The following is a 27465-nucleotide window of genomic DNA, read 5'->3' as shown; positions in this document are numbered from 1 at the left end:
AAGTGTCTTAGCTCGGCCCGTCCCCTTCCGTTAGTCACGGCCTGGACAGTCCTCATGGCACGTATCTGTTTACGTATTGGATATTACGTCATCGACTCCTAGGATAGGTCTCCTGTAGTAGTCGCTTCAACTCGGCTGGTTGTAGCGGACTTAAGGATCCCACTTCCTGCGACTCGCCACGCCTTCTGGTGTAGACCTTGAAGATCGTGGTGACGAACCAATTTAATTTTGTTAAGTTCTCCAATGAGTTGTCGGCTGGGGCCAACATTGAGTTCAAGCTCATGGGCTTGGTAAATTTTAGCTCTTGCCACCAGTATTTGGATGTTTCGCAGTTGTTGTAGATATGGCTTAGGAAAGCGTCGGTGGCGTCTCCGTTGTTGTGGATTTGTTCTGTGCAAAGATGGCATTGAAAATCTGCTGTGTCGCTCGGTAGGGTCCTGCGCGGGACATATGATCCGTAATTGAAGTGATGGATGGACGAAAGATCGTATCGCTTTATCCATTCTGCCTTATACAAGGCTTTCCAGAAACGTTTCCACCTTTTGGTCTGGCGGACCGCGGGACATAAGCGAACAAAGCGTTGTGGCATTATCGGGAGTTGCTTTTCTTGCTTTTTGCGACTTAAGGATTTGAAAGTCTCCTTACCAATGGCTTTTTTCTCTGCTTGGTCGAGGTATGGAGTTTTTGCTAGCATTTGTTTGATCTGCTCCTGATTGTACTTTGAGCTTTCGCCTGGTATCGGTATGGTCCTTGTCCTGGGTACCACTTCTTTCCACGCTTCGAAATAGGCGATTTCGTTTTTCGTGAAGGTCCACTCCAAGTGTGTGAAGAATTGACCTGTTTTGTCAAGCAAGAAGTTATACCATTCGGAGGCGGCTATATGTCTTAGCCTGGCTTGTTCGTCGTTCGATACGATTTTGTTCATGTGGTGAAGCATTCGTATTCTAAGATACTGATTGTACCAGCTATCGTTGTTTTGGAGGGTGTCCGTCAACACCATTGCCCGATGCCCTTTAAGTTGGGTCAGTAGTTCGATAAGGCCGTAGCCTGGTAGATTCATTTGATTAAAGGGACAAGTTATCATGGAAAACACCATATCCTCAGGAACTGAATTCTGACCACTCCTTTCTTTTTTTTTTTCGAAATCAGATCTGCATATAAAACATGAAAAACAAATGCTATATTGACATGTTAAATCAAGAGTTTATAAGAAACATATCAGCCTGTGTGGCGTAATGGTTAGCGCATTTGACTTCTAATCAAAAGATTCCGGGTTCGAGTCCCGGCATGGGTTCTGATGGCGGCTTTAGCTCAGTTGGGAGAGCGTCAGACTGAAGATCTGAAGGTCCTGTGTTCGATCCACAGAAATCGCATCTTTTTTAAATGTTTTTGTAAATTCTGGCTCACATGATTCAAGTACGAGTCAGTGAAGGCTGGTCCAAGAATGGCCCTAGACGGACGGGAGCTGAGGGCAAGAAGTTTGAAGGCCCTGCCTAGTTCTTCTAATTAATAAGCTATGTATAATTCCCCTTGTTTTCCTGCTTCATAAGCGATGTGTAATTTCCCTTGTTTCCCCAGATAGTGCAGTCAGAGAGCCTCTGATGCGCTGTATTCGGCGTTCGCCTTGTTAAGTGAGAGCCCGCTCCCACTGATTTTAACTGAGCTTCTTCAACAGGACTCTTCCTCGTGGTCTTCCATATCATGTCCTGATCAAAGGTCATCTACTTTTCGTCCCAGTAGTCATCTTTGCTGAAACCAGGATGTGGCCTGAATGGGGGAAGTTCATCATCCCCGTTTTCAATGGCGGATTGATCAGCTGCACCTTGCATAGCAGTAGAGGATCCTTCTGTTGGCTCTGCAAACACGGCAGGTGGAAGACCAGAGCCGGTGCTTTCCATAGCAGCACCAGATATCACAGGGCTGTTGTCTTCGGATGGAGACATCTGCCGTGGCGTTCCGGGGCCCAGATCTGCCAGCTGGTGTTCTGGCATCTCCATACCTCTTGTCACATCTCCCAAGAGGCTTTCACCCGGATTCTGCTCGTTCTGATGGTCCCCGTCCCATGAATCGGTGTCCATATACTGCACCTCATACACAGAGCTTTCTTCGTCCGCCGAGGCAGCGTTGGCCTCATGCTCCGCTTGTCCGCAATACACAACAGCAGGAACACTAGCCGAAGTGCTTATTGACCCGGAACTGGTGCCGTCGCCCACAGCTGCGCCACGCCGGCGGCCGAAGAAGTCGAGCAACGACGCGAACCGGCCGCGAAGTGCTGTGCGGCGCACCTTGTCGTCGTTGCTAAAATCCATGACGTCTTCTAGACTGATTCTGCGGCCCAACATGTCCACGAGTTCTAGCCGCAGCTCGAGGTGGCGGATCGAGTGGAGCCACTCCCAGCTGGCAGTCAAGATGTACATGGCAAGCAAGTCGGGTACGTAAGAAATCCACGCGTTGGTGAGCCAATCCTCGCGCCACAAGGTGGCCAAGAGCAAGGTTTGCACGATGTAGATCACCACGAAGGACCAGGTGAGGATGGCCAACAGGAGGAGTTTTTTCGAGTAGGCCACCTGTTTCGGCGGCGTCGCTGGGCCGCGTGCAGTATAGTAGCCCAAGCACACGGCGAACCATGCCATGAACACGGTGTCCAACGCAAGGAGCGCAATGGCCAAAGACGTGGCAGGGAGCGTGACGTAACTGAACGAGTCTTCCGTGACCGGCACAAAAAACGCCCCCGTGACCAAGCACGCCACAATGAGCACGGAAACCAAGGCACAGTTGGCCAACTTCCAGCGATTCTTGGTCATCTTAAGGAAGAGCTGGAGGTACGCCAACTGCGTGAGAAGCGTCTGCACCAACAGGAGCACGGCGTACTGCAGGTCTGCGATGGTCGACAAGATCTTCACCATGTCGAGCAGGTCCGCGTAGTACTCGGCCTCTGTGATGCGTGCCACCTGCGAGAAGAGCACGGTTAGATACACCAGATAGAAGAGCACGGCGAGCTGGGTGAGCACGGGCTTCTGCTTGTGTTTTGGCAGCAAGAGGAATAGAAGCAGGAGCATCCAGCCCAGCACGCACAGGCCGACTAGCGTGAACAAAAGTGCTACGAACGAGTCGCCGTTGTCCGCCTCATTGTACGGGTTTTTGCGGAATTCGCCGAGCCACAACTCGATATCCGACAGGCTGACATTCTGGCTGGCGATCTGGTCCCAGAATTCCAGCACCGAACAGTTGGTCACATAGTATGCGGGGAGAAAATTGGTGATGTTGTCCAGCCAGGAGCCGGAGAAATAGTCCTGGGTCCTGAGCAGCCCCGAGGTGAGGGAATACACCAGGCAGTTGATGTCCATGTGCGCATTCTGTTGTAGAAAATACACGCTGTAGTTGCTCATGAAGGCCGCACTACTGTTGGAGTATGTCGCCGCGGACATGGCCACGCTTATAGATGGCTTGGCCCGAGACTGTGGATTTTGGGGCCGGTGCAGTCGGTCAGGCCAATTTTCTTGGTTTTCTCGGGATTCCCTCCGTGTGCAGGCGTGCAACATGGGTTGCGCAGCCGGGGGCCGAAGACGGGAATGTGAGATGAAAGCTGGGGGCGCGCGTGGGACGGGCTGAAAGAAGCCGGGCACAGGCGAGGCCAAAAAACGGATGTGACTGTGAAGCTCAGGGGGAGCTGCTGTCAGGGGTACTCATCTTTATATCCTTTTTTTCGGCACTGTGTGGGCTTTTGAGTCGCCCCTTAGACGGCTGCTGGAGCATACCCAGCTTGCCGCGTCTCACGTCCGCGCAGGGCCCGAAGAAGCCAAGCATTTGCTGATGCATGAAGTGAACAATAGTGAAAACCGTCAGAGGAGTAGGACAGGACAAATCTTCTGCACAGAAGAGAGGTCAATGTTAAGAGCCAGTCTTTTTTTTTTCCAGGTGGTCTAGGTGGAATGGAGCTTGATCCGGATTTAACGAGCCTTTTTTAACTTTTTTTTACCTTCCGCTTTGCTTGGCTCTTGTGCCCGCGCTGTCGTGTCCGGAATGCATGGCCAAAAGTGTGAACGGCTTCAATAGCCGGGACTAAGCCATGAACTAAGCACTGATACCACATTTGGGCTTTTTTCATGAATTATGCGTCTATCTCGCCAATTTGGAATATCGTCTCATGATGCCAAGCAAAAAGGGTGGGGGCTTATCACTCAAAGGCTCCACCCACGAATCAGAAAGAATCAGGATCTGGGACTGATGGCCGAGAAAGAAATATGACCAAGGATTACTTGCGTATTGCTTGTCAAGCAGTTGTGGGAAAGTTATGGAAAAACAACGAAAGCATTGGTGATCCGACGCCCCGCCGCAGCTGGCACGGCCCTGGTGGCGCTTCCCTGTATGTAAAATAGCAACGTTGCATAAGCAGATACGGCACGTACTCTGACAGAAAGCCGGAATCTCTTGGGATTATGCTTCGCCAGGATCACAATTAAATGACGTAGATTGTCATTTTCTCCCTCGAACCTGGAATACCCTAGCTCGGATTTTATTTTAGAGATAGCATGGGGGACTGCGCCCGCGGTGTATCTCATTTTAATCACGGATACGTTTCTGCAGCTAGCACCAGTGCTAAGGACTGGAATAATCTTCGCTGAAACGCGCTTCTAGATTGATTGCACATTGATCAATTAAGAAGTCTGAATTCTCTTTTTGTCTGCTGCTTAAGGATATAATAGTCTTACACGTGCCAATTTCTGTTACAGAAGCTTTCGGTGATTGTTGGTGCAGGGCATGAGGAAATGGGCAGTGTGTTAGCTTATTATGAGCTTTCGGTTAGTTCAGAATGAGGCGTTCACTACAACGCGAATTCATTGGATATGAGCACTTTTAAAGTTTTTGGATCAATCTGTGGAAGGAATTATAAACCACTATACAAAACCCCTAATAGCTCTTAAAGATAGATCGGAAGAAATCCCAGTGGTCTTATTTTGGATTATAAAAGCCAGTAAGAGACTCATCCATGCTACCACGATAATGAATACAGAAATGTGTCGACGACAACTTCTAAATGAGGTACTGCTTCGGGACACACTTCGACTGTGCTATGGCTCATTGTCTAATTTGAATAGAACTTTGGGTCTCTTCAAGAGTGCCACGCGGCGGACAGTACTTCTATCGAGTTTGCATCGACTTCTTGCAAGTCTCTGATGCAGATACACAGAGTCAAGTATGATTCGCTCACCAAAAAGAAACCACGAAAGTAGGTTTTCGATCCGTGAGTCAAAGCTTTCAGCGTCATTTCAAAAAGCTCGAGTAGCCGTGTACACCAAGCTCGTGTTTTGAGATAGCAGCTACTCTTGAATTTCCCCCTGGCAAGTGTTTCATGTTTTCGTACAAAAAAGTGCAAGCAAGTTTATCCTGGATTCAGGAATTTATGTCTATGTTTGGGGTTCAAGCCTGACATACACATGAGGACAGACACAATGGAGATGTATGTTTTTTTCCGAATTCGGGAGCCCCAGTAATGGCTGTTCATTGATACCATTTCTTGTAAGCCGGGTTTGGATTCAAAGTCAATAATTGTTTTGCCCAATGAAACTGCTTTAATATGAGAACATACTTAGAAAAATTGTATAACTTGAGCAAAACGTTTCTCTTGGGTTTGACCACGAATTTCATATGTTACGGATCTTCCCCTACAATATAGCAGCTGGAGCGAGTGAAATTACCAAATAAGTATATACCGTTTCGCAGATTTTTGCCATATGTTATAATTTGATTATTCGAGCAGAATTAAGTCCATGAGCTTTCAATTTCCCTGCCTTCATGTATATAAATAGAGTCTCGAAGTGTGGGAAATCCTGGGTCTGAATTGAGTTTTACAGAAGTTGTAAAGAACTATATTTGTTGTATCTAGAGAGATATTCCCAAAACAGTCTGTTCTAGTTTCGGAATTTGGAGTGCATTTGCAATTTGTGGTTTCGTGAAAAGCCATCCTTTACTTTATAAACCGCTGATATGGCCAGACCGGAGTGTAGCAGATATGGAAGATTACAAAGAGAGGCGGAAGAAATGTAACGAAAAGGAAATTCAAAAGACAGCAGTCAGCCGCAGTCTCACATAAATTAGGTCTCTGTCTTTGTTTTGGTGATAGGCAAATATATTGTGTTTATACGCAATATGCTAGTTATAGAATCTGTACTATTTTCATACATCCGATGTTCGTCATCCAAATCCTACATTCCGCAAAGGAACCAAAGCCCCAGAATAGATAAGCAGAGGGTCAGGGTCAGAGCAATCACCCCTGATTATACCACTCAATATAATGCCAGGTCCTTGTTAGTTTGTTGAGCTACTAAGCCATTGCAAATGCAAAATACCTCGGGTTCAGAAACAAGTATTCGATATTTGACCAAAAGGTTGGGGTCAAAGCTGGGATAAAACACACAGCAGGACTCAGCAATTGAGTATGGTTTAGCAGTCTTTGGGAGCCGAGGGTGAAAGTATTTCAATGCTTACACTCGGCATCACAGGTGACTTGAATCGAAAACAGAACGGTGCATGGAGAACTGGAATCAGACATTACCGTCCATATGACGATATCATGTATGCCACATATGCTGGATTTGTTTTTCTGAGAAATTCAAGATGACGAATATATCAATGGAACTAAGCTCAAATGAGGAATGTAGACGAAGCCATACATAACATGGGCGTCCATAAACCTTGCATACTGGTTGAGTCACACGTACGCATCACGCGCAAAGCACATGTTCGCTAGAAGTAATTCTCCAGTGGGCCGGAAGTCCAGGCTTGAAACGAAATGGCCATTATCGCATCAGTTGCGGAGTATATTGGTACTGACGCGTACTATGGATATTTCAGGGAAGGTGCCCATAGAACAACCGAAGCCCATGGACCAAGACGGAACAAAAAAAAACTTCTGAGCAGCGCATTCTTATCAGACCGCCCATTTTATGGAGCTATAAGACACTACAAGAACACGTACATAACCCGGAGAGAAAAGGCACGTATTGACCAGAAGAGGACAGAGATTAGACCCAGCGCACGTGACCCGACGGTAGCGAGACGCGGTGTTTCCACGGTCGCCGGGGTGGTTGTCCAGGCATCCATACATCTTGCTGCGAGAGCAGGATACTCCACCAACAGGTCCGCAAATTCAGTGACCTTTTTCCTTTATTTTTATTTTTCTTTATTTATTTTTATTTTTTTAAGCGCTTTTCCATAGTGCTGCGGGCATGTTGCTGTTTTGTATCGGGCCTGCTGTATTGCGTTGACACCGTGGTCTGTGATAATTTCCAACCGGCCCATTCTTGGTCCATGTTCGGTGGCCCTGCGGGCGGCGCGCACTGGCCCTGGCATATTTATCATTCCGGTCCGGTACATCCCATCTGTTGCGAGCCACGAATCGCATCTATTACGGCCCGAGATTCCCCTTTGTTGCTACACTGCAAGAAAAAATCCAAAACCACGCCGTCGGGGCCAAAACAGGCTCAGCGCCAAAAACCCATGCTTTTTCCCATGAGCGGCATGTGCTTTACAGCGCCCGGCGTTTTGCTGCCCACGTACCGCTGGCGTGCTCCATTCTGTTAATAGTCGCGTGGGGCCGCCTGCGATTCTTCGCGTCCACTACTGGCCGCACCCCAAACACGCAGGCCCTAAGAGTACTGCTGTTTTCTTTCCAGCGACTAGGCAGCACCTGGAACAACACCCCACCAGAGCGGCCAGAACACCCGGCCAGACATAAAAAAACCATTGGCACACAAACACACAAACACACAAACACACCAACACACCAACACAAAAACACCAACACAAACACAAACCCCCAAAAAACGCCCGTCTCCCCATGTCGCTCCACGGATCAGCGACCGATTTGGCGGCCGGCGCCAGCGCCCCCCACGCCGACCCCCGCCGCAAAAAACGACCCCAGCGGGCCTTCCACGATACGCAGTTTGCGCTGCCGCACGCGCCGTTTGCGGCACCCGCCCAGCCGTTTGCCCTGCCGTCGCTCTTTTCCGCCGGAAGTGTATCTCCGGGCGCCAGTCCGCTGCCGTTCTTTACGCCCGTGCAGCCCAGCACGCCGCTGTTTCCGCAAGGCGCCCACGTGCCAGCACAGGCGTTCTCGCCCGCCGCTGTTGGCGGCCCGGCGGCGGCGCTCACGCCCGCAATGGCGGCACTCAGCGTGTCCCAGCTCCCTGAAACGGCGTCCCCACAGCCGCCCGGGCTCTCCTTGAGCAGCGCCCGGCACGCGCAGCAGCACGAGTTCTGCACGCCGCTCGCCGCCGAAAATGGCGCGTCTTTGGGGTACAAGCAGTTTCTCTCGTTCCAGAACATCGTGCCGCCCATCGCCGGCACCCAGTACCACGCCGTGGACCAGGGCACGGCCACGCCGCGGCACATGCGCACGACGTTCTACAACGTGCCGGAGCTGGAGGCGTTGCGGCGCGCCACGCGCTTGCCTGTGGCGGTGACGGTGCGGCCGTTTGCGCCGGTGCTTCCGACGGAAATGCCGGTGCCCACCGTCGACCACTCCCGGCTTGGCGAGACGCCCGGCGGCGACGCCCTGGACGCCGGCCCGCCGCGCTGCAACCGCTGCCGCACGTACATCAACCCGGCCATGGCCCACACGCCGCTGGGCCGCTTCACATGCAACGTGTGCCAGTTCCCCAACAACAGCGTGCCCCCGGAGTACGTGGCGCCCGTTGACCCCGCCACGGGCCAACGCACCGACCAGGCCGTGCGCCCGGAGTTGCACCGTGGTGTCTACGACATCGTGGTGCCCAAGTACTACAACTTCGGCGGCGCGCACGTCGAGGCACAACCGCTCCACCACGTGTTCTTGGTGGACATCTCCCACCAGAGCGTGGCCCGCCACTTGCCTGTGCTCTTGGCGGACGCCATGCGCGCCGTGTTCTTTGACTACGCGGCGGCCGGCGGCGCGGCGGGCGCGGCCGCCAGCTTGCGGTTCGCCATCATCTTGTTCGACACAAAAATGCATTTTTTCAACTTGGCCCCGCACTTGGACGCGGCGCAGCTCTGCGTGTCGGGCGACTTGGACGACCCGTTCGTGCCCTTCAGCGTGGGCCTTTTTGCGGACCCAGACCGCAGTCGTTTGGCCATTGAAGATGCCTTGAACAAGCTCGAGCTGTTCTCCCACGAGCATGCGCTGCGCGACCCGGAGCCCTGCTTCTCCGTGGCCTTGCGCACCGCGCAGCTCTGTCTCGAGCCCGTTGGCGGTGGGAAAATTACCCTGGTGTTGTCCACGTTGTCGTCGTGGGGGCCCGGCCGCTCCAAGATCAAGCAAAATCGAAATGTGGGGCGCACGCAGCTGGCTGAAGCCGAAAAGGCCTTGTACTCGCCCGACAACGAGTACTACAAGCTTCTTGCTAAGGACTTCCTTGCCCTGAATGTCGGGCTTGACGTGTTCGTCGTGTCCGACACACCCGCAGACCTCTCGAACGTTGGATGGCTTGCCCTGGTCACAGGGGGCTCTGTGTCCAAATGGCTGGACTTTGTTTTCGAGCGTGACGGCCGTTCATTCACCGCCCAAATTGTGGCCTCCGTGCGCAAGTGCACGGGATACCAGGGCCAGTTGAAGTTGCGCTGTTCAAACGGTTTACAGGTCTCGCAGTACTACGGCTTTCCCACAACCGCCGATGGCGGCATTGTTGGGTTTGCCGCAGGTGCACTGCAGGACCCGATAATTCCCGTCCTCAACGAAGACCAGAGCTTCACTGTGCTTTTGGAGTACGATGGCCAACTCAACACAAAATACGACTGTCACTTCCAGGCGGCGCTCCTCTACACAGACCCCCAAGGAGTACGGAAGGTGCGTGTCATCAACTTGGTGCTTGCTGTGAGCGAGCGGCTTCTGGACGTGTTTAACTTTGTTGATCAAGATGCTGTGGTGGCCACAGTGCTTCGTGATACCATCTCTTTCTTAGGAAAGGAGTCTATTGATGAGTTGAGGAAGTCCCTCAACGAGAAACTCGTGGAAATCTTCACCGCGTACAGAGCCATGAGCGAGCCTTCTCACAACAGAAACAGCCCGATGGCCAACCAATTGGTATTTCCCGACTCACTCAAGCACCTCCCCAGCTACTTTTTGTCTCTCATCAAGTCCAAGGCATTGCGTGACTCCTCCTCAATTTCTCTGGACACACGCTTATGCGACATCTTCCAGATGTTATACATGCCTCTCGACAAGCTCGTCTTTCATTTATATCCGGCTATGGTAGAGTTGCACTCTTTGGCAGAAGATGAGGGGATGCCTTACGACGACCCAGAGAACACCGACGATTTCATCAAATTGCCGGAGTTCAAGAGTTTGACTGCAGCTTCTTTGGAGAGCGGCGTATACATCCTTTGCGATGGCACTACCGTCTACGTAAGAGTTCATCCAGATTCTAACAAATTATTGCTCAAGGATGTTTTCGGCGATCACATCGAGAGCTGCGAAGATATCGACCCTTTACTAGATTCATTGCCTGATTTACCCACGCATATTTCGCAACAAGCCAGAAACTTGGTGCGGTACTTCCGCGAGAATGTCATTGGATGCGATTCAATTGGCTCGTCGGCCATTGTCATAGTCAGAGATGGCATGGACTCAAGGACACATGAGTTCAGAGATTGCCTAACCGAAGACAAGCTTGCTTCGAAGGCCTTAAACACTAGTCCGAATTACTCGGAATTTTTGTCAGCATTGCATAAAGCCGTGAAAGTGAAGCTCGAGAACGAGAAGAGACCTCGCGAAAAGACTAAAGACGTTGTTCACAACAATGAGACTCTAGCTCAAAGAATGATCCAGTTCTGATGGATCGATGTAAATAAATATACCAAGATCTGCAGTACAAGGCTGTACCCGTTTGTATATTACGTTTCATACACAGGTCTTCTAATTCAAAACTTCATTTCTGCAAGCTGGATTGTTTCACGTAAAAGTGACATGATGTTAGCGTCTTTCGTAGTAACCACCACAGTTTTTATTCCACTCTTTAGAGCAGGGTCTGTTCTGAGCACGCTCAATGCTTCTTTTTGGGAAGCCTTGGCCACTGAGGTCAAGTGTTGCAAAAACGTGGCTACCCGAAGAATCAAGTCATCATTTTGCGCTTGTTGATTGAAAATTGAGGCAACTATCTGGCAAAGGTTTTCGAAAATCGGCTTTTGTACAAGTATCGAAACAGAGACGAGATCAAATTCCATGGTGGCATTCGCGATCAATCCCGCAATGACAATTTGCAAGGACTCGTCCTGTGAATGGAGCATTTTCACCAAAAGGTCCAAGTTCCTCCGGCTCTCAGCGCTTTCGGGGTTGAAGAACTTTGCCAACATCAATGGGCTAGCCGCAACCAAGTTATTAATGAGTTCCCAAGTGGCCTTTTGCACGGCAAAAAGCGTGCTGTCAAGCATGAGATTTTTGAGGTGTTGCTCGAAAGCCCGACTAACTATCGATTGATGAAGGTCCGGATCAGGTTTTGAGGATAAGTTCGTGAGGGCAAGCAAAGAGCACAACTTGTCACCAGGTCCCATAAAGGATTCGGGGAGAAATGGTGCTTTTAAACCAACAGTCAGATCTGGGCCTAGAAGCTCAACTAGAAAGGGGACGCATGTTTTCACATCATATTTCGAAAATGCCAATGTGGGGTTTACCGAGCGACATAAAGTGGCCAATGCGCGAAGACTTTGGAGCCTGACTTCCAGCAGCGTCTCATCGCTTGAAGCCGCAGTGGTGCTGGAAGTTTCCTTGATGACTTTACTATGTTCAACGAGGTATTTGATGTTGATGTTCAACCCGCCTTGCGAGACAATCATTCTATGCGTAGCGACGCTTTGCTTTGTAGTTAGCGAATAAATAATCTGGATTATGTGGGCCGTTGAGTTTTCCTTTACGTTCTTCAAAGCTGCCATCGTACTCACCAACTTGTGTTCTGACACTAAATCCAGATTAAAAGCAATGACAGACTCCTCGCTGTCATCCGCGGTGGACTTCTCCGTCGCCATGGACTTGAGGTAATTGAGCGTGTTGGTGTCTTTATCTTGATCGGCACTTTTGATCCGGCACAAGTTCAGAATCACCAGCAAGCACCCGTATATGACCAGTGGATCCAAAGAAGTTTCCAAAAGCAAAACAAGTTGTTCAATCGCCTGTTCATTCGCTCGAAGGGCAGATTTAGTCGCCGCACCTAGTGATAGATATGCTAATGCCTCGAGCAAGGATATACATTCTAGCGAGGCCGGATCCGCAGATATGAAAAGAGAGAGTGTTTTGGTGAACACTGTGTCCATGGAGATTTGTTTCTCAATGGCACTGAAGTTCCACAATTTCACCACGCACAAGAGCAGAAGTGACCTGATGGTGGGTGACGACTCGAGGGCCGTTCCGGCTATGAGAAGCGGAAGATAATTCTCAGTGTTGAATTTCCGCGCTGTTTCTCTGATACACGACAGAGACAACACTTGCAAAAGCTGCTGTGCCGTGGAATAGTCGTTCACGTCTTTTTCCGGGTTGAGTAGGAGACCCTGGTAGAGGAATGCCTGTTTGCAGGCCTCAGAAACGTAGATTCGCGTCATGGAGTCCGGGAATATAGGAAAAAACGTCTCGAGGGATTTTGAGAGAATGGTGAAACTTGGGGCTGGCATCTCCGGCGAGTCACGCTTTAGAGAATTCATCAAGTATTCCGTAATTTGTTTTTCTGTGGAGGATGATTTTTTTGTGAGCGCATAAAGCAGGAAGATCGACAAGTCCTTTATCGATGTGTCTGGGCTTGCTAGGAACGATAGAAGGGTTGGGACAATGGATGATTTTTCCTGGTGCTTCACACAGAAATTCAGATATAGAGACAAGTAGAAGCGAGACGGCCCGTCACGTTTTGTAAGTTGGAGCTCACATACTTGTATGATACCCGGAATCATATCCGTAGTGATCAAGCGGGTTATCTGAGCGACAAGATGCGGGATCAGAGCAGTTTCTGATGCCACACCTTCAGCGTCCAAAGATGAGGCTAAACTTTGCAAAAACTGCGATGTGCTTGAGCGGAAAATTTGCGTGAGTTTTTTCGAGCCATCAGCAGTTTGGATGAGCAATGGAATTTCATCTAGCTGGGGTTGTGAGAGGCCGGCCCCATGTTCTAGTTTGTCAGCCAAACCCTGATCTAGCGTGACTTCTGAGAAACCCATGGCCAGCGGTTCGGTCAGATTCAGATCAGTCTTGAAACTGGAAAATCAGAAACGCAATTACAAAAACAGATCTATGACGGGCCCGAATGCGTCACCCCGTTGTTTCTGACTTGTGTTGGAGGCACCAGCTTAGCGGCGACAGGTTTCGACCTACCGCGATTGGTGATGTGCCGGTCCACGCACGACTTTCCTGACACCACTTTCGCGCGCGTGATGTGAACGGTATACGTACCCCGTCTTTCTCCGCCAAAAATACGTTTGCGATGGACACAACGGCCGTGCTAGATAAATACACGCAGGACCTCCTGAACTTGCCCCTTGAGGTCAAACATCTTTTCGAAGAGCTCAAGGCCAAAGACACGCAGCTAGCGGAGGCCAGGCGGCGGTACCAGACCAAGGACTCCCAATTGCACAAGTTTATTCGCGCAAACGGCACGCTCACGCGGCACCCGAAAGAGCAGCAGATATGCTCCAAGATTGACGAGGACATGAAGCTCGTGCAAAAAATCCAGAAGGAGAAGATTTTGCTCGCCAACACAGCGTTGTTTCTCGTGTCCAAGCACATGTGCAACTTCGAGGCGGACATCCAGAAATTGGAGCGCGACGAGCTCATTGCCCCGCTCGACGAAAGCGCACAAATCGAAGAAATCGATGGCGCGCTGGAGACGCCGCGGTCGTCGCCTGCGCCCGTGAAGAAAAAGCGGACGTTGTCCGTGATGAAGCAGCGCACCAAGCGCCCGAAAAGCGAGGACGCTGAGGACAGCGGCCACGGCGAACATACACATTCCGGCCATTCGCGTGCACACACTGTGAATGCAGGGAGCCTTGCAATGAAAACGTCCAACGGCGCGGAGGACGCCGACAACAACTTGTACTGTTTCTGCCAGCGGGTGTCATTTGGCGAGATGATTGGCTGTGACAATGATGACTGCCAGTACGAGTGGTTCCACTGGGAGTGTGTGGGCATCACGAGCCCTCCCAACGACGACGAGATCTGGTACTGTCCGGATTGTGCGCCGAAAATGGAGAAGCGGAAGAAGAGAAAGAAGTGAGCGAGCTGCGGCGCACGCAATGTTTTTCATTCTGCGGCGGGCATATTGCTTTCCATTGGGCGCAATGTTTTTCATTCTGCGATGGGACTCGAAAGTTTTCAATTGCTTGCGAGCACCCGTCGGCGAGTCGAGACTGCCTGATTCCGACGAGCAACGAACAGTTCTCAGGCTTTGATGTTGGCGTGTTTGGCGCGGAATGCACTGGCATCAGAGGCGTTGCTTCTTGAGTGTTGGGGCCGCCTGTTTCTGTTCCCGGGGCGTGGCTCTGAATATGTGCCATGCTTCTTCTCATGCCTACTGGAGGCGCGGAGTCTACTATGCCCTCAGGCGGACAATGGCGAGATCGGAGCATGGTGCCTTTAGCCAAAGCTGCCTACATGCCTGCGACTATGAGTTGTCAAAAGGCAATGCTCGGGGACGAAAACAGCTACTACGTTATCAGCACAAAGCACCCGGAAGAGTATGGAGAGAAGCCTTTACAGAGCCGCGCAACAGACCTATGCAACCCCGGCATGGACCCGGGCATCATTCCAATGCATCGCAACCGGCTGTCAAAATCGCGAGCAACCCGTCATAAGATGCGTGTGGGGCTCATGGAAAATGTGTTGCCATTACAGGACGACCATGGTTGGGCCGCGCGATCCGAGTACTGCAAGGCTCAGTCATCCCAAGGCTCAGTGGGCTTGGGATTGGCATCGGCATCTTGCGGTGTGAAGTCCAAGACAACCAAGAAAAACCGCCGCGGCGCCCGACAGAATTCGGGACTGACGCTGAGTATCTACACGGACAGCACCGGAATTACGAGGCTCCTGTTCGGAGAATGCCGTCGAGGGCTGCGGCTCGATACAGTCGCGAAAATGCGAGTCGTGATCCCCATGCAGAGAACGTGTTGTTGGTTAGTCGAAAGCAGGCACGGGACGCGCGGCCCGAGGTGCAGAATCTGAGATCTCCGATATAAGGCTGGGCCGGTCCGGAAGCATTTTGAGATTGTGGCCCACGTTGCAGACATGAAATCGCTCGCTTTGAACCCTCTTGTGCTCGCCGTCTTGCTTGCTGCTGTGCAGGCGGCTGACTCCACAACGACAACCAATACGGCCACCACTGGAACCACTGGAACCACTGGAACCACTGGAACCACTGGAACCACTGCAACCACAGCCACAACCGGCACGGTCACTACTGGAACTACAGCTACAACCGCTACAACCGGCACGGCCACTACGGGTACGGCCACTACGGGCACGGCCACTACGGGCACGGCCACAACCTCCACAGGCACACTGACGTCAAGCACCGTCGACACGGCAACCATGAATGCGTCTCAGTTGTCCGTGTACCTGGAGACGTACACCATGAACAACGACCAGCTCATCGCGTGGACCGCCACAAACACCTTGAGCCTGACGACCAGCAGCAGTGTTTCTGGATCCACGTCGTTGTCGACGGCAACGGCGTCAGTCGCCGAGTCCTCGGGCTCGAGCACCGCCTCCAGCAGCACGACAAAAACAACCGCGCAGACCGACGCTGGCGCCAGCCAAACCGAAAAAACAACGTTGTCCTTCGTGACCACGTACATCTGGCCCTCCACGATAAGCTCCGCCGCGGCTTCCGGTTCGGCGGCGTCGGGCTCGGCAGACTCCGGTGCGCACAGGTCGCACCACAGTAGCTTCTATGCGTGGGTCAGCGTTGTGCTCGCCCTTGTGTCCACTGCGGGATTTGCCGGCTTGTAGGGCCTCGCAGCCGGCGGCGGGCTTTTCCCTTCTCCGTCATTTAGATCTAATATAATAGAGCAGCGCCGGCCTGCAGATAACACCCGCTTTTTCCTCGCCGTCTCGTCTTCGCGCTCGCTAGACAAGCCAGTACAAGCAGCGGAAAGAACACTTATCCACCGGCTTTTTTGAACAGCCTCCGACTACAGACACCGGCACTCCGATACGCGCATAGCGGCCGCTTTTCCGACTCTGCACATACCACCTTTTCTCTGTTTTGTGCCGCTGCTCGCAGATCACCGGGACCTCCCCCAGTTCAAGCTAGCCGATGTTCAGACTACTGCCATTGGTCTCCCTGGGATATCTCCGGGCCGCCCGCAATATACACAGCGGCGCCCGGCGCCTCCAGAACACACAGTCCGCGAACCCGTTTTTGTACCCGAGCTCGGTGCTGGACTTGGCCCAGAAAATCGGGGCCAGCCTCGCGGCACGTGACTCGCCGGTGCCCAAGGAGCGTGTTCTAGATGCCTTGAGGGCATGCAAACGCCTCCAGGACCAGGTCACCGAGCACGACAAGCTCCGGCGGGATCCTGCACAGCAGCAGATCCAGCAGCAGATCGACGTGGTCTTGCTGAGCGACAACGTGGAGTTCGACGCGGCACTTTTGAAGCAGGTGTTCTTGCTCAAGTTCCCACAGGCCACCACGATCAAGATCCTCCTGCGCTTCTACGAGCGGAACCCGGACGCGTACATTGCCAAGAACGACGCCTTGATTCCGTTCCGCGACTCGTTGTTCAACGCGGACTTGCACAGCGCCATCCGAATCACGGACATGACCACGGGCCACCCCAACTACATCAAGCACAAAAGCGCCGTGTTGCGCCTGGGCACCCTCAAGTTGGCCGCGTCGGCGATCGGCATCACGCTCTTCTCGAAGTTGGGCGTGCAGCACGTGATCGACATGGGCTGGCTCCTGCCCACGTGGCACCACTTGGCGTCGCTCAACGCCATGTTCTTGACGTACTTCCTCAACTCGAGCTTCTTTGTCACCGTGGTCAAGTTCGGGCGCCAGTTGAACTCTGCGGGCGGCGACTTCTTGACGTGGCAGAAGGGCACGTTCTACACCCACTGGTACCGGCACGCCGACGAAATGGCCATGTGCACCAAGATCATGGAGGCGGACGTGAAGTTGAATGGCGGGCCCGGCAACAGCGCGTGGCTCGTCGAGGAGCTCTGCAGGAAAAACGACCGGCTCGACGAAGGCGCCAACTTGAAGGCGGGCTTCACGCGCGACGGGCAGAAGATCCGGCTCCTTGAGCCCAGGGACAGCATTGAGGACTTGAAGTTGCAGGCCTACTGGATGAGCGGTGGCGACGGGTTTGAGTGGGTGGAGCCGGACCAGGACCCGGCCGAGTTGTTGTGGAGGCAGCATTTGAGCAAGCTCCACGCCCCGGCCGTGGCTGGTGCGGACACCAAGAACTTGGGGTGGGCCGAGGATTTGATTGAGGAGAAGTAGAGTCTACGAGGCTCTGCTGGACCGGGCGGTTACATGTATATACAAGGACAGTCAATAGAAGCCGCCGCGAGATGCTGTGTTGTCCCTGGCATGGCCGGGAGGCCCCCTGGCCGTTTGTCTGGCATTGAGCTTGGGGGTTCTGGTGAGCATGCTTTGAGCTGTAGTTCTGGTGAGCAGGCTTTGAGCTGTATTTCTGATGAGAGGCTTTGAGCTGTAGTTCTGGTGAGCATGCATTGAGCTGGAGGGTTCTGGTGAGCAGGGTTTGAGCTGTAGTTTTGGTGAGCAGGGTTTGAGCTGTATTTCTGATGAGAGGCTTTGAGCTGTATTTCTGATGAGAGGCTTTGAGCTGTATTTCTGATGAGAGGCCTTGAGCTGTAGGGTTCTGGGCACGGTGGGCAGACCGGCCGCGAAGACTCGGGCCGCTGAGTGTGGCACGGAATGGACCGGGCCATGGTGACCAGATCAAAACAGACCGTCGCAACATAGAGCAGAGCCGGTGTGCCCGCTCCCGGGACTCCAGACCACCCGGGCCGGCGGCGCACCCATATGCTAATGTTGTAAGATGCCGCGAGTCGAGCCCTCAAGCACAGCTTCTACCCCTGGCTACATACGATAGACAGCCAGGGAATGCACGGACTGGAGGTGCAAGCGGTCCGCACATGTGTGCGCTGCAAGGGGCCCTGGCGCCACAGCATGCTTGGCACACGGGCAGGCTCACAGAGTCTCGAATGGCGTGTTGTCCGTCCCACGTCCGTCTCCGGGTTGCATGTAGCGCACTATAGCCCCAAGGGCGTCCCAGCAGCTACAGAGACTCGGCGGCGGGCGGCTCGTCCAGGAGCCCGTCCAGGGGCCCGTCCAGGAGCCCGTCCACACACCGCCAGCGCGGAATCATGCGCACGTCGAAGTCGGTCTCCTGGAACAACTCGTCCCAGGGCTCGAAGTTGGCCCAGACCATCTCGAAGTCCGCGTCCGTGTCCATGGTGTGCGTGCCCAACTGGATGTTGGGCCTGGAGTAGTCCGCGTCCAAGTGCACGTGGCCCTCGTCCTCCAAGAGCGCGTCGAGCCGCGCGGCCTTGTTCAACTCGGACACGTCCGCCAACGCGCCCGCGAGCAAGGCGTGTGCCCGCAGGCCGTTCTTCGCACAGAGGCTCTCGTAGATTTCCGTGTACGTGTCGGCCTCGCCCGCCTTGAGCACGGCGCGCGGCCCGAGGGGGATGCTGCTGAGCACGCCCGCGTCGTGCGCGCCGGCGTCCGCGGCGCGGTCCGCCTCCAACGCGTTGATGAGGTTGGAGAGCCAGTTGGTGGTCTTGCGCTTCCACTCGGCGACGGGCATGGGCGTGTAGAACGCGATGGCGCCGCGCCACCAGCTGGGGCCGTGCCCGTTTCGGACCGCCCAGTGCCGCCACGCGCGCGCCTCTTCCGCCCAGGGGTCGTACGGGATCGCGAGCCGGAGCGCCTCGAACGCAGCGAGGAACACGGCCACGGACCCGGCCAGGAACCGGAGCGCCGCCACGGCCCGCGCCCGTGCGCGCGACTCGCCGGCCCGGGGTGCCCGCCGCGTCATCCACGAGAGCCCCAAGAGCAACTGCACTGTGGTCAAGAGCGCGAGCGCCGGGCGGTTGTCGGCCGCGGGCACGAGCGGCGAGAAGAGAAAGAGCCCGAGGCTGGGGTTGGTGGGGAAGAGCGAGAACACGCTGACGGCGCGCCCGGGCGCCGCCGAGGACGCGGGAACGGATGGCGGTGCCGGCGCGTCGCTGCCGCCAGGTGCTGCCGGCGAGCCGCCGGGGATCATGGCAAAAAACCAGGGGTTTCCTGCTGGTTCTCGCCACGTGCAAGGGAGCGCTGGCAGCGGGCGCAGGCGGGCGCCACGCGCCGCGAGATCAAGGTGCGGCGAGCCGGGGCGCAAAAGCGAGGCGCTGGCGAGTGTTTCTAGGCCGCGGGGCGGGAATACGCTGGCTGTGTTTGTGGCGCCCGCCATGGCCACGGCGCGTAGGGGGCCCGTGGCGGCGGGCGGCGGGAAAAGACGCTTTTTGTGGGCGTCGCTCATGGTGCGGGCCTGGGGGGACGGATGGCGGAGGGCGGGGTGCACTGGGTCCAATGTGGGGGCACTTGTGGTGCGTGTTGTCGAACGGAGGAAGGAAAAAGGTGGAGTTGATCGACCAAGGGATTGCGCCCGGCGCGCGCGGGCCAGGGCCAGGGCCGCGCGCCAGGGCCAGGGCCGAGAGGCCCGGCGAAAGCGCCAAAAAGAGGGCACCTAATTTTCGGGCCACGGGCCGAGGGTGAAAAATTGGGCATGGGGCCGCACAGCAGGGTATGGACTGATGGCGGCACAGTGGTCCATTTTATATGAAGGGGCGGGCCTGGGTGGAGTTGCTGGGGGGCCGGGCAATTTGCACCCACGAACCGCACTGGGGTCCGTCTTGGGCCAGAGAGTTCTGGGCCGGAAGAGGCGGGACTTTGTATTTCTTTATTACTTTATTTTATTTTATTTTATTTGTTTTGCCACCGGAGAGGAGGCTGGGGAGGCGTGTAGATGTTTTTCTATTTTTTTTTTTCATGCTGACGGAGAGAAAGTTGGGGGGCATGCTGATGCCAGATGCCAGCAAAGTGTGTCAATGGACAGAATGGCAGGAGGGTGGTCTGCTCGGGAGTGTCAACGGACAGTGTTGGTGAAGCATCCTGGGGGGCATGATAATGAAGCGAGTGCTCAGGGTATTTTCGAGGTGTGTTGTAGAGTATTTTGAGGTGTATTGTAGAGTGTTTTGAGGTGTATTGTAGAGTGTTTTGAGGTGTGTTGTACAGTATTTTGAGGTGTGTTGTAGATTTTTTTGAGGTGTATGGTAGAGTATTTTGCGGTGTATGGTAAAGTATTTTGAGGTATATTGTAGAGTGTTTTGAGGTATATTGTAAAGTATTTTCGTGAGGTGTGTTAGTATTTTAGCGAGGTATGATTTAGGGTATTGTGAGGTGTATTAACATCCAGGTATGTTCTAGGGTATTTTCGTGAGTTGTATTGAGAGTATTTTTGTGAGGTATGTTGTAGAGTATTATTGTGAGGTATATTGCAGGGTATTTTTGTGAGGTATGTTAGTATTCCAATGAGGTATATTGTAGAGTATTAGTGTGAGGTATATGGGTAATTCAGCGAAGTATGATGTAGGGTATTATTGTGAGGTATTTTATTGGGGTCGTTTTGCGAGGTGTCTTGACAGCCTAATCCAGGGGGGGTGTTTCAGTCATAGTTGAAGGGTATCCGGGTAAAAATGCTAACGTAGTTCGTAAAAAATGTCAGCAAATAATATACAAACAAAGTGCTTGTTAATAAAAAGGTGTTAATAATGAAGGCGTTAATAAAGAAGGCGAGAATAAATAATGCGATATTAAAAAGGCGTTAATAAAGAAGGCGTTAATAAAGAAGGCGAGAATAAAGAATGCGATATTAAATAGGCGTTAAATAAGAGCATGTTGATAAAGCACCGCAGACGCATATTAATAGAACATGTTCAAGCATGTTAAAGAAGCGCATCAGAGAATGTATGCCAGCGATTCCGTCGGCATTCATGCCAATTAATATTTCAGTCAAGGGCGTGCCAGTGGATTTCATGGTATCAAGCTGCCAATAAAGTATTGCAGAAAAGAGAAGTATGCTGATGCATGCCAATAGAACAATAGTTTTTCCCCATCAATTAGGAGTATATGGCCAAATATCTTCCTTACAATCTAAGAACATATGGCCAAAGCTCTCTCTATAAATCAGGAGCATTTGGATATAGTTTTTTCCTCTGAATGAGGAGCGTTTGGATATAGATTTCCCCCATCAATCAATATGAATAAAGGTCCTCCCAAAGGAGCATGTCAAATCCCGGCAGCATAAACTAGCTTCTGCAGAGATCGCTGCCATGCGGGTGGCGGGCAGTGGCATGGCCTGTTTTAGTGGTTCTTCTAAACCGGCTTCTGGGCCAGCTTTTCAGTAAATGAAATCCAGCCCTGGGCTTCCCGAGCCCGAGGATTCCGAGAGTTCATTCGGCCAGCTTCGGTCGATGAGATCCTGGTGGCCCCAACTTGGTCTGTCGCTGTTTGGATGTCGTATACATGGCTCAATTTTCTGCAGAGCTGGAGCTAGACATTCATACGACCGCGCAGACAGCACCATGAATGCAAGCATAATACGCATGTCCAATGTCTGTATTTGTGGTCTGATGTATACTCGGTTGCTTGCAAAGGCCCTGAAAACAGAACTGGCTTCATCGCTGGATTGTTCCGCGACCATGTAGAATCATCACCCTACCCCGAAACCAATGTTCATAAAGGTCGGAGCGTGGCCCTGCAATCAACCCATCAGATCAGTGTAGCACTTATTTCACGGCAATGCACAAGCCGTTTGGAGACCACGCCAACACGACGCACTTCGGGATGTCTCCTCATAAACCATCCCAGCTGATCTCTTCAAAAACCGTTCCAGCTGGTTGCCTCCAAAACTATCCCAGCTGGTCGCCTCCAAAACTGTCCCAGTTGGTCGCCTCCAAAAAACTACGCCCCGAACCACTTCCCCCAAATACTACGTGTCGTTTCGGCTCCCTTTATGGTTTATCGTAAGTACTTTTGCTTAGATTTCATGTTTGACTACATACCGCAGAAGACCGCCTACTCGAGGTACAAGTCTTCTTTCAAGTCGATGCCCAAGGCCTCTCTGGTCTCCTTCAACTCGTCCAAGTAGGCCTGGTACTGCTCCTTGTTCTCGACCTTGTGCTTCAAGGCCTCGAAAGTTCTGACGGCAGTTGGGTAGTCGTTCACTCTTCTGCACGCCTCCAAGGCCTTTTGGATCACGGATGGCGAAGGGACCAAGTCGTAGGAGAAACAGTTGTTCAAGATTCTTTGCACCTCGAACAAGTCGTAGGCTCCCTCGAACTCCTGCTCGTATCTGTAAGGTTAGTACATTTTTTAGACTCGGTGTGGCCCGGCGCTGCATCCGGGTCCGGCACAGCCCACGTGGCATTCACATGTCGGGAAACCCGCCAGATGCAACGGTGTGGATTTGGCGGGTTGGGAAATTCAGGGCAGGTTGAAAATTTCAGGGCGGTTCGGACTTTCTGGGCAGTTCGGACTTTCTGGGTGGTTTGAAAAATTCCGGGTGGTTTGGGCGGTATGGAGCAAGGCCCACTGAGCCCATACTCGGCAATGGTAGACCAACGCAAAACGGCTGAAGAACACCACTCTCTACTTTCCAAACCTGGGGCAATGTGCCTTGGTCCCAGCCTTAATAGTCCCCACAAAAAGAACATGTGGCCCAGCCACGGAAGGCAGGGGCTTCAAAAAAGCAAGCAGGCTCTCATGGACCTGGCTGCAGAATGGGTACATACCTGGCAGTGAACTCCTCGAAAGTCTCCTCGTGGTGCTCGTGGTTGTTGGCGTAGGTTCTGATTTGGGGAACGGCCATTCTGCCCATTGAAACACCAGAGGCGGCAGTGAATCTAGTCATAGGAACGGGTCTGGCTCTGAGGGCCATGCGCAAGGCTGAGGAAATCATGGTTGTTGTGGGATTTGCTATGGATGGAGAGGGCTATGAATGTGAGGGTAACGATCTGTGAAAATCATACGAGGGTCGTGCGGGGACCGTAGATGCCTGGCGGCCCGGGACGCCGGGTCACGCCGGCGGGTGTGCAGCCAGCGGCAAGGGTCACAGGACCTTTGGCCCTGCGGACGGGACAAGAAACTACAGGGCTATTTTCTTTATTTTAGTTCGGTGCCGGGGCCAGGAAAACCCGTGGGCTCACTGTGCTTTGGCCCCCCGCAGCCAATAGAAAACGCGCAAATATATGGGCCTGTTCTGGGTGGCTGCGCGCATGCAGACTGGTGGAGCGGCTCCAAATTTGCACCCACGGAAGAGGGCCCGAAAAAGTCGGGACACGCTCAAGGAGGCGATTTGGCCGTATGTTTGAAGGTATGCAGAACACGCAATGCAGCCTTGGGGAGTTTCTGTGTTTGGGCATAAATGGGGCCGTGGTCCCGCAAGTGGCCCCACGCATGACCTTCGCGTATATGAATATGGTGCTTGCAGAGGCCGGTGGGCTGGGATATATTTTGCCGGGCCTGCTGAAGAGGCGGCTTTAGTATCTAATTTTCAAAGATCCGACAGCCTGCTCAGAAACGCTTTCTGCTTCTTTTCGACCAAGTGTCCAACGCCAGTTTCCGGCGTGGACCAGAGAGCGTTAATTGATATGTCGGTGCCCGCGCATAAATTGCAATGAGAAAGGCCGGCGTGCCAGTATATCAGCCCCAGCCGGAGCCCGACTCTGCTCGAAGCGGGAAGTCTCTTGTGCCCCGCCAACCGAACGTGCTTACAGAACTGAATTATTGGCCGAAGCGCTGTTTTTTGTCGCTGGTCCAAGGAAAATAAGCCTGCGAGAAGTCAGCAGACATTCCCGAGCCAATGCCAGAGAATGGAGCGATGCGCCACTGAACGCAGACCAGCCAGCATCCGGGAAACAAGCCTGGCGCCAACAACATTTGTGTAGTTTTGTGCCTCGGACGAATCTACCAAGATAACCGAAAAGAACAAAACAAAACAAAAAAATAACAAAAAAATAACAAAAAAAAATAAATGGCGTCTTTTCTCTGGTGCCGTGTCGGACTTGGGTGACCGGCCCGCGCAAACCAGCCGCATCCTCCACAGCACGCACCAAATCCATGAGAATCCGCGGAGCCAAGATGGCCGAGCCGGGCCAAATGAACCGGCCCGGTGCGGCGGCCACGCAGAACAAGCAAATACCACCGGGATGGTCACGTGGGGCCGGATGATCACGTGGAGCCTGATGGTCACGTGGAGCCGGATGGTCACGTGGAGCCGGGCACGCTGCCGCCCGGGGCCGGTGGCCTTCGCTGCGCCGGCGCTCCTGCACCCAGCGCCAGGCCTGCCCAAACCTCGTCATCGGAACACGAGCCGACCGTTCCCACCAGAGCCCATTTTCTCTTGGTGTGCTCTGGAAACCGCGTGTCTGAATTAAGCCTTCCCCCCGTCTGCCAGTCTGCCTGTGATATATGCACCCGGACTAGCGGTGCAGGGAGATGCAGAAAGACAACAGTACAATCTCTCACGGGTACCCGTGGGGTGAGGCAGCCGAGGGCATGCCGCTTTTCAATAGTTCTGCCGAGTACGGCCATTCGGTCGCCCCGGGCAACATCACGCAGTCCACAGGCCCCGCGGCCCAGTCTCTGATGGCCTATAGAAACGAACCAGTAGAGTCTCTGCGCGAGCAGAGCCACGAAGCATCTCCAGAACTCTCACGGACCGTCACGCGACTGTCCCCATACGAGAGTCACCCCAGAAAGAGCGGACAGGGTGAAAGCAGCGTGCCGGCGAACGGCACCTCCCACCCTTATATACATGGGCCTAGCACGGCGCCGCCCAGCAGCATCCCGACGCAACTGGGCGGGGAGCCGCAGTCTCAAATCCTCATGGCGGTGTCCCCTGAGCCCCACCAGCCAGGAAGGCAAAGACGCGTGGCGGAAACCAAACGGGCCGCGCAGAACCGGAGCGCCCAGAAGGCGTTCCGAGAGCGCAGGGAAAAGTACGTCAAGGGCCTCGAGGCCACGGCGGCCCAGGCGGCACAGTTGCAGAAAACTGTGGGCCAGTTGCGGGAGGAAAACGCCAAGCTACGAGAGCAGAACTTCGCCCTAGAAAGCAAACTCATGGCGTTGACCGCGGCCGGCACGGGTGCCCTTCCATAAGGCTCGGGTCTGCGCTGGAGACTGTTTTGGCCGGGCGCAAGCTGTTTTGAGGGACCGGGCCCGGGCCGGCAACGCTGGCGTATTCCAGGGAGGGTTCTGCCGGCCCGTACCAGACTTCTGCACTGGTTCAGCCGCGGCCCGCCGCACTAATACCTCCACCCTTTCCCACTTCTTTCCTTTTTTTTTCTAATTTTTTTTTCTCTTTATCGCTTCCTGTACGAGCTCTGGCTCCGGCTGCCAGAACAACACACAACCGCCTTGGAAAAGCGCCGGCTTCTGCATTGGCCCTTGCAATGCGGTTGCAATATTAGGGCCTCATGCGGGCTCGCGATGCCAGACGCTGCCTCCGAACGCCGCACTGATAGCGCGCAGGGCCCTATCGGCAAGCAGAAAACAAGATGGGAAAGACGGAGGCGCCAACGATAAGCCCTTCAAATCCAAAAAAAAATAAAAATAAAACACATATATATATATATCGGGCCAAAAAGAACGCAGGGCAAGGCGCACGCAGTGTGCCCGAAAAAGCCGTGGGCCCGTTTGTGGAGTCTGGCGGCCCCCATATCGGTGGTCTCAGGCCAGCCCCGGGCCTGGCGCCACGCGGCCCCAGCGATTTCAAATTGCCGTTGCAGCGTCGAGCCCAGCGCCCATCGCGGGATGTGGGGGACAGGCTGCCTGGAAAGGCGCAATCGGCGTGCACACAACGCCGCGCCCTGCATGCGCTGCCCGAGACGTGCAAATTGCCTTGTGATATCCAGGCAGACTGGGGCCAACAAAGCCGGGCCTTGTCCGCAAAGCAAACATCCACAAATACTTGAGGCTGTTTTGCCTGTGTTCGGACAGGGCGGGGATGCACTCGTTTTTGTCCATAAGCGTATGGGGGACTCAGGAGCCGGCGACACCCGATGGCTGTGCCGCACCGTTTGATTGCCGTGACTCAAAGCTGCGCGCCGCACGCATGGCCGTGGCGGCGCTGGGCATTCTTTACGGCAATGGCCTCGTAAATGATAATTACGACGGCCTGTGAGAAAAGCGTAAAGATGTCCATGACTCCGAGCGGAAGGGTCCATCTCACGCAGCCGTCTTTTTCTTGCTGCCCGGTACGCACGCGTTTCTTTTTGCTGACGCTGGAAAAAAGCAGGCTTTGTTCTCACTTGGCGCCAGCTTAATTCCATCAAGGCATTGGTCCGGATATAGCCACGCTCTCGGTGTCTTTCTCCGTGCTGATGAAGCCTTTGGATGCCAAGTCGCCACGCACACAGAACCCGATTGTGCCCGGGCTCTTTCCGCCCATGAACGTGATGAAGAAAGAGGAGTTTAACCCGGGGCTATCCACGCCATTTGTAGTGGAGGACAAGCCAGGCATGATGCACGTGCCCAACGCGTGCTGAGGCCGGGCCGGGCGTTTGCTGAAGGCAGGGGTTTGGGGGCAGTGATAACTATGGAGTTCAATGGCAGGATTTTTATGGACTCTGGAGGCAGGCATATTTGGAGGCAGGCATCTTGATTGGCAGAGATACTCATGGAGTTTGACGGCAGGATATTGATGGAGTTCAATGGCAGAGATTTTAAAAAAGTTGGATGGCAGGAATTTTAATGGAGGTTGGTTGCAGAGATATTAATGGAGGCTGGAGGCAGAGACTGATCGTCTCGTCTCATGCCCAGAGCTAGTAGTGGCAGGTCCATGCTCGCTCTGCTCTACAGTACCGTGCGGCTCGCCGGGGCCGCGACCTGAGACCAGGCTCTGCAACAGCCGGGATATTTCTCAGTCTACAGCAGACATTGCCGGTGTTCCAAAAACCCCTTTCTCCAACCGTGAAGCGAGACGCTCCGCATGGTTCTGACCAGGCCGGATTGCGCATCCAGTGCTACCGGCCATTTCTAATATCTGCCGGTCCCGGATTTCTAAAGCGGCCCTGGCAGCCCGCCCGAAATACGCCCGGCCGAATACGGCCCACTACTAGCCAGAAAAAATATAGCCAACTAGACAGAAACAAATAAAGAGCTCAACTAGACAGAGCCCAAATAGACAGAAACAAATATAGAGCTTTACAATAGACAAAAAAATATAGAGCCCAACTAGACAAACAAACATAGAGCCCAACTAGACAGAACAAATATAGAGCCCATCATGATCAGTCTTCATCCTCTGCTTACATTCTTCGGAAAAAGAATCATATACTTTGTATGAGGTTTACGTTCATTCAATTCATTAAAATTAAACTTCACAGCACGAACTGATGACAAAGATGTAACGCCTGTATATTAATCCCTAGGATATATTCAAAAG

At 53.4% G+C, this 27465-nt stretch overlaps 12 protein-coding genes and 2 non-coding genes across 14 annotated transcripts; 8 read left to right on the top strand and 6 right to left on the bottom strand.

Moving 5' to 3' along the window:
- Nucleotides 1–901, bottom strand: METBIDRAFT_29765 (uncharacterized protein; the record flags this gene model as incomplete). Its single annotated transcript, XM_018855476.1, has 1 exon — nt 1–901. A coding segment is annotated over exon 1 (353 nt), but the record flags the coding sequence as incomplete, so codon positions are not given.
- Nucleotides 902–1221: 320 nt separating this feature from the next.
- On the top strand, nt 1222–1294 carry METBIDRAFT_t71. Its single transcript has one exon. It is a non-coding gene; the product is annotated as a tRNA-Arg (tRNA).
- Nucleotides 1295–1300: 6 nt separating this feature from the next.
- Nucleotides 1301–1373, top strand: METBIDRAFT_t72. Its single transcript has one exon. It is a non-coding gene; the product is annotated as a tRNA-Phe (tRNA).
- Nucleotides 1374–1721: 348 nt separating this feature from the next.
- DFG16 (Dfg16p) lies at nt 1722–3428 on the bottom strand (the record flags this gene model as incomplete). The annotated part of the gene is made up of 2 exons (XM_018856831.1): nt 1722–2039; nt 2169–3428. 2 exons carry the CDS (start codon nt 3426–3428, stop codon nt 1722–1724), a joined length of 1578 nt encoding a protein of 525 aa, XP_018713725.1.
- A 4028-nt stretch (nt 3429–7456) lies between these two features.
- METBIDRAFT_29762 (uncharacterized protein) lies at nt 7457–10966 on the top strand. Its single transcript, XM_018855475.1, has one exon. The coding sequence runs from the start codon at nt 7841–7843 to the stop codon at nt 10808–10810; it is 2970 nt and encodes a 989-aa protein (XP_018713724.1). The 5' UTR covers nt 7457–7840; the 3' UTR covers nt 10811–10966.
- Nucleotides 10903–12789, bottom strand: METBIDRAFT_15475 (uncharacterized protein; the record flags this gene model as incomplete). The annotated part of the gene is made up of 1 exon (XM_018854600.1): nt 10903–12789. A coding segment is annotated over one exon (1887 nt), but the record flags the coding sequence as incomplete, so codon positions are not given.
- Nucleotides 12790–13436: 647 nt separating this feature from the next.
- Nucleotides 13437–14225, top strand: NBN1 (histone acetyltransferase; the record flags this gene model as incomplete). The annotated part of the gene is made up of 1 exon (XM_018859404.1): nt 13437–14225. One exon carries the CDS (start codon nt 13437–13439, stop codon nt 14223–14225), a length of 789 nt encoding a protein of 262 aa, XP_018713722.1.
- Nucleotides 14226–14364: 139 nt separating this feature from the next.
- METBIDRAFT_102616 (uncharacterized protein) lies at nt 14365–15339 on the top strand. Its single transcript, XM_018853725.1, has one exon. The coding sequence runs from the start codon at nt 14504–14506 to the stop codon at nt 15167–15169; it is 666 nt and encodes a 221-aa protein (XP_018713721.1). The 5' UTR covers nt 14365–14503; the 3' UTR covers nt 15170–15339.
- PGA33 (Pga33p) lies at nt 15233–15955 on the top strand (the record flags this gene model as incomplete). Its single annotated transcript, XM_018859403.1, has 1 exon — nt 15233–15955. One exon carries the CDS (start codon nt 15233–15235, stop codon nt 15953–15955), a length of 723 nt encoding a protein of 240 aa, XP_018713720.1.
- Nucleotides 15956–16100: 145 nt separating this feature from the next.
- On the top strand, nt 16101–17836 carry METBIDRAFT_29760 (uncharacterized protein). Its single transcript, XM_018855474.1, has 2 exons — nt 16101–17787; nt 17808–17836. Exon 1 carries the CDS (start codon nt 16263–16265, stop codon nt 17448–17450), a length of 1188 nt encoding a protein of 395 aa, XP_018713719.1. The 5' UTR covers nt 16101–16262; the 3' UTR covers nt 17451–17787; nt 17808–17836.
- A 488-nt stretch (nt 17837–18324) lies between these two features.
- Nucleotides 18325–19137, bottom strand: METBIDRAFT_20204 (uncharacterized protein; the record flags this gene model as incomplete). The annotated part of the gene is made up of 1 exon (XM_018854944.1): nt 18325–19137. A coding segment is annotated over one exon (813 nt), but the record flags the coding sequence as incomplete, so codon positions are not given.
- Nucleotides 19138–21907: 2770 nt separating this feature from the next.
- COX6 (cytochrome c oxidase subunit VI) lies at nt 21908–23081 on the bottom strand. Its single transcript, XM_018853718.1, has 2 exons — nt 22811–23081; nt 21908–22371 (listed from the first exon to the last, which is right to left on the bottom strand). Exons 1-2 carry the CDS (start codon nt 22975–22977, stop codon nt 22095–22097), a joined length of 444 nt encoding a protein of 147 aa, XP_018713717.1. The 5' UTR covers nt 22978–23081; the 3' UTR covers nt 21908–22094.
- A 1329-nt stretch (nt 23082–24410) lies between these two features.
- CAP4 (Cap4p) lies at nt 24411–25394 on the top strand. Its single transcript, XM_018853716.1, has one exon. It carries the CDS (start codon nt 24516–24518, stop codon nt 25176–25178), a length of 663 nt encoding a protein of 220 aa, XP_018713716.1. The 5' UTR covers nt 24411–24515; the 3' UTR covers nt 25179–25394.
- Nucleotides 25394–26596, bottom strand: METBIDRAFT_102286 (uncharacterized protein). Its single transcript, XM_018853717.1, has one exon. It carries the CDS (start codon nt 26348–26350, stop codon nt 25610–25612), a length of 741 nt encoding a protein of 246 aa, XP_018713715.1. The 5' UTR covers nt 26351–26596; the 3' UTR covers nt 25394–25609.
- Nucleotides 26597–27465: the final 869 nt, after the last annotated feature.

The sequence above is a fragment of the Metschnikowia bicuspidata genome (assembly GCF_001664035.1).
Source record: "Metschnikowia bicuspidata var. bicuspidata NRRL YB-4993 chromosome Unknown METBIscaffold_1, whole genome shotgun sequence".
Classification (NCBI taxonomy): domain Eukaryota; kingdom Fungi; phylum Ascomycota; class Pichiomycetes; order Serinales; family Metschnikowiaceae; genus Metschnikowia; species Metschnikowia bicuspidata.
The sequence above is the reverse complement of the archived record's forward strand: the minus strand, read 5'-3'. Positions and strand labels throughout refer to the sequence as shown.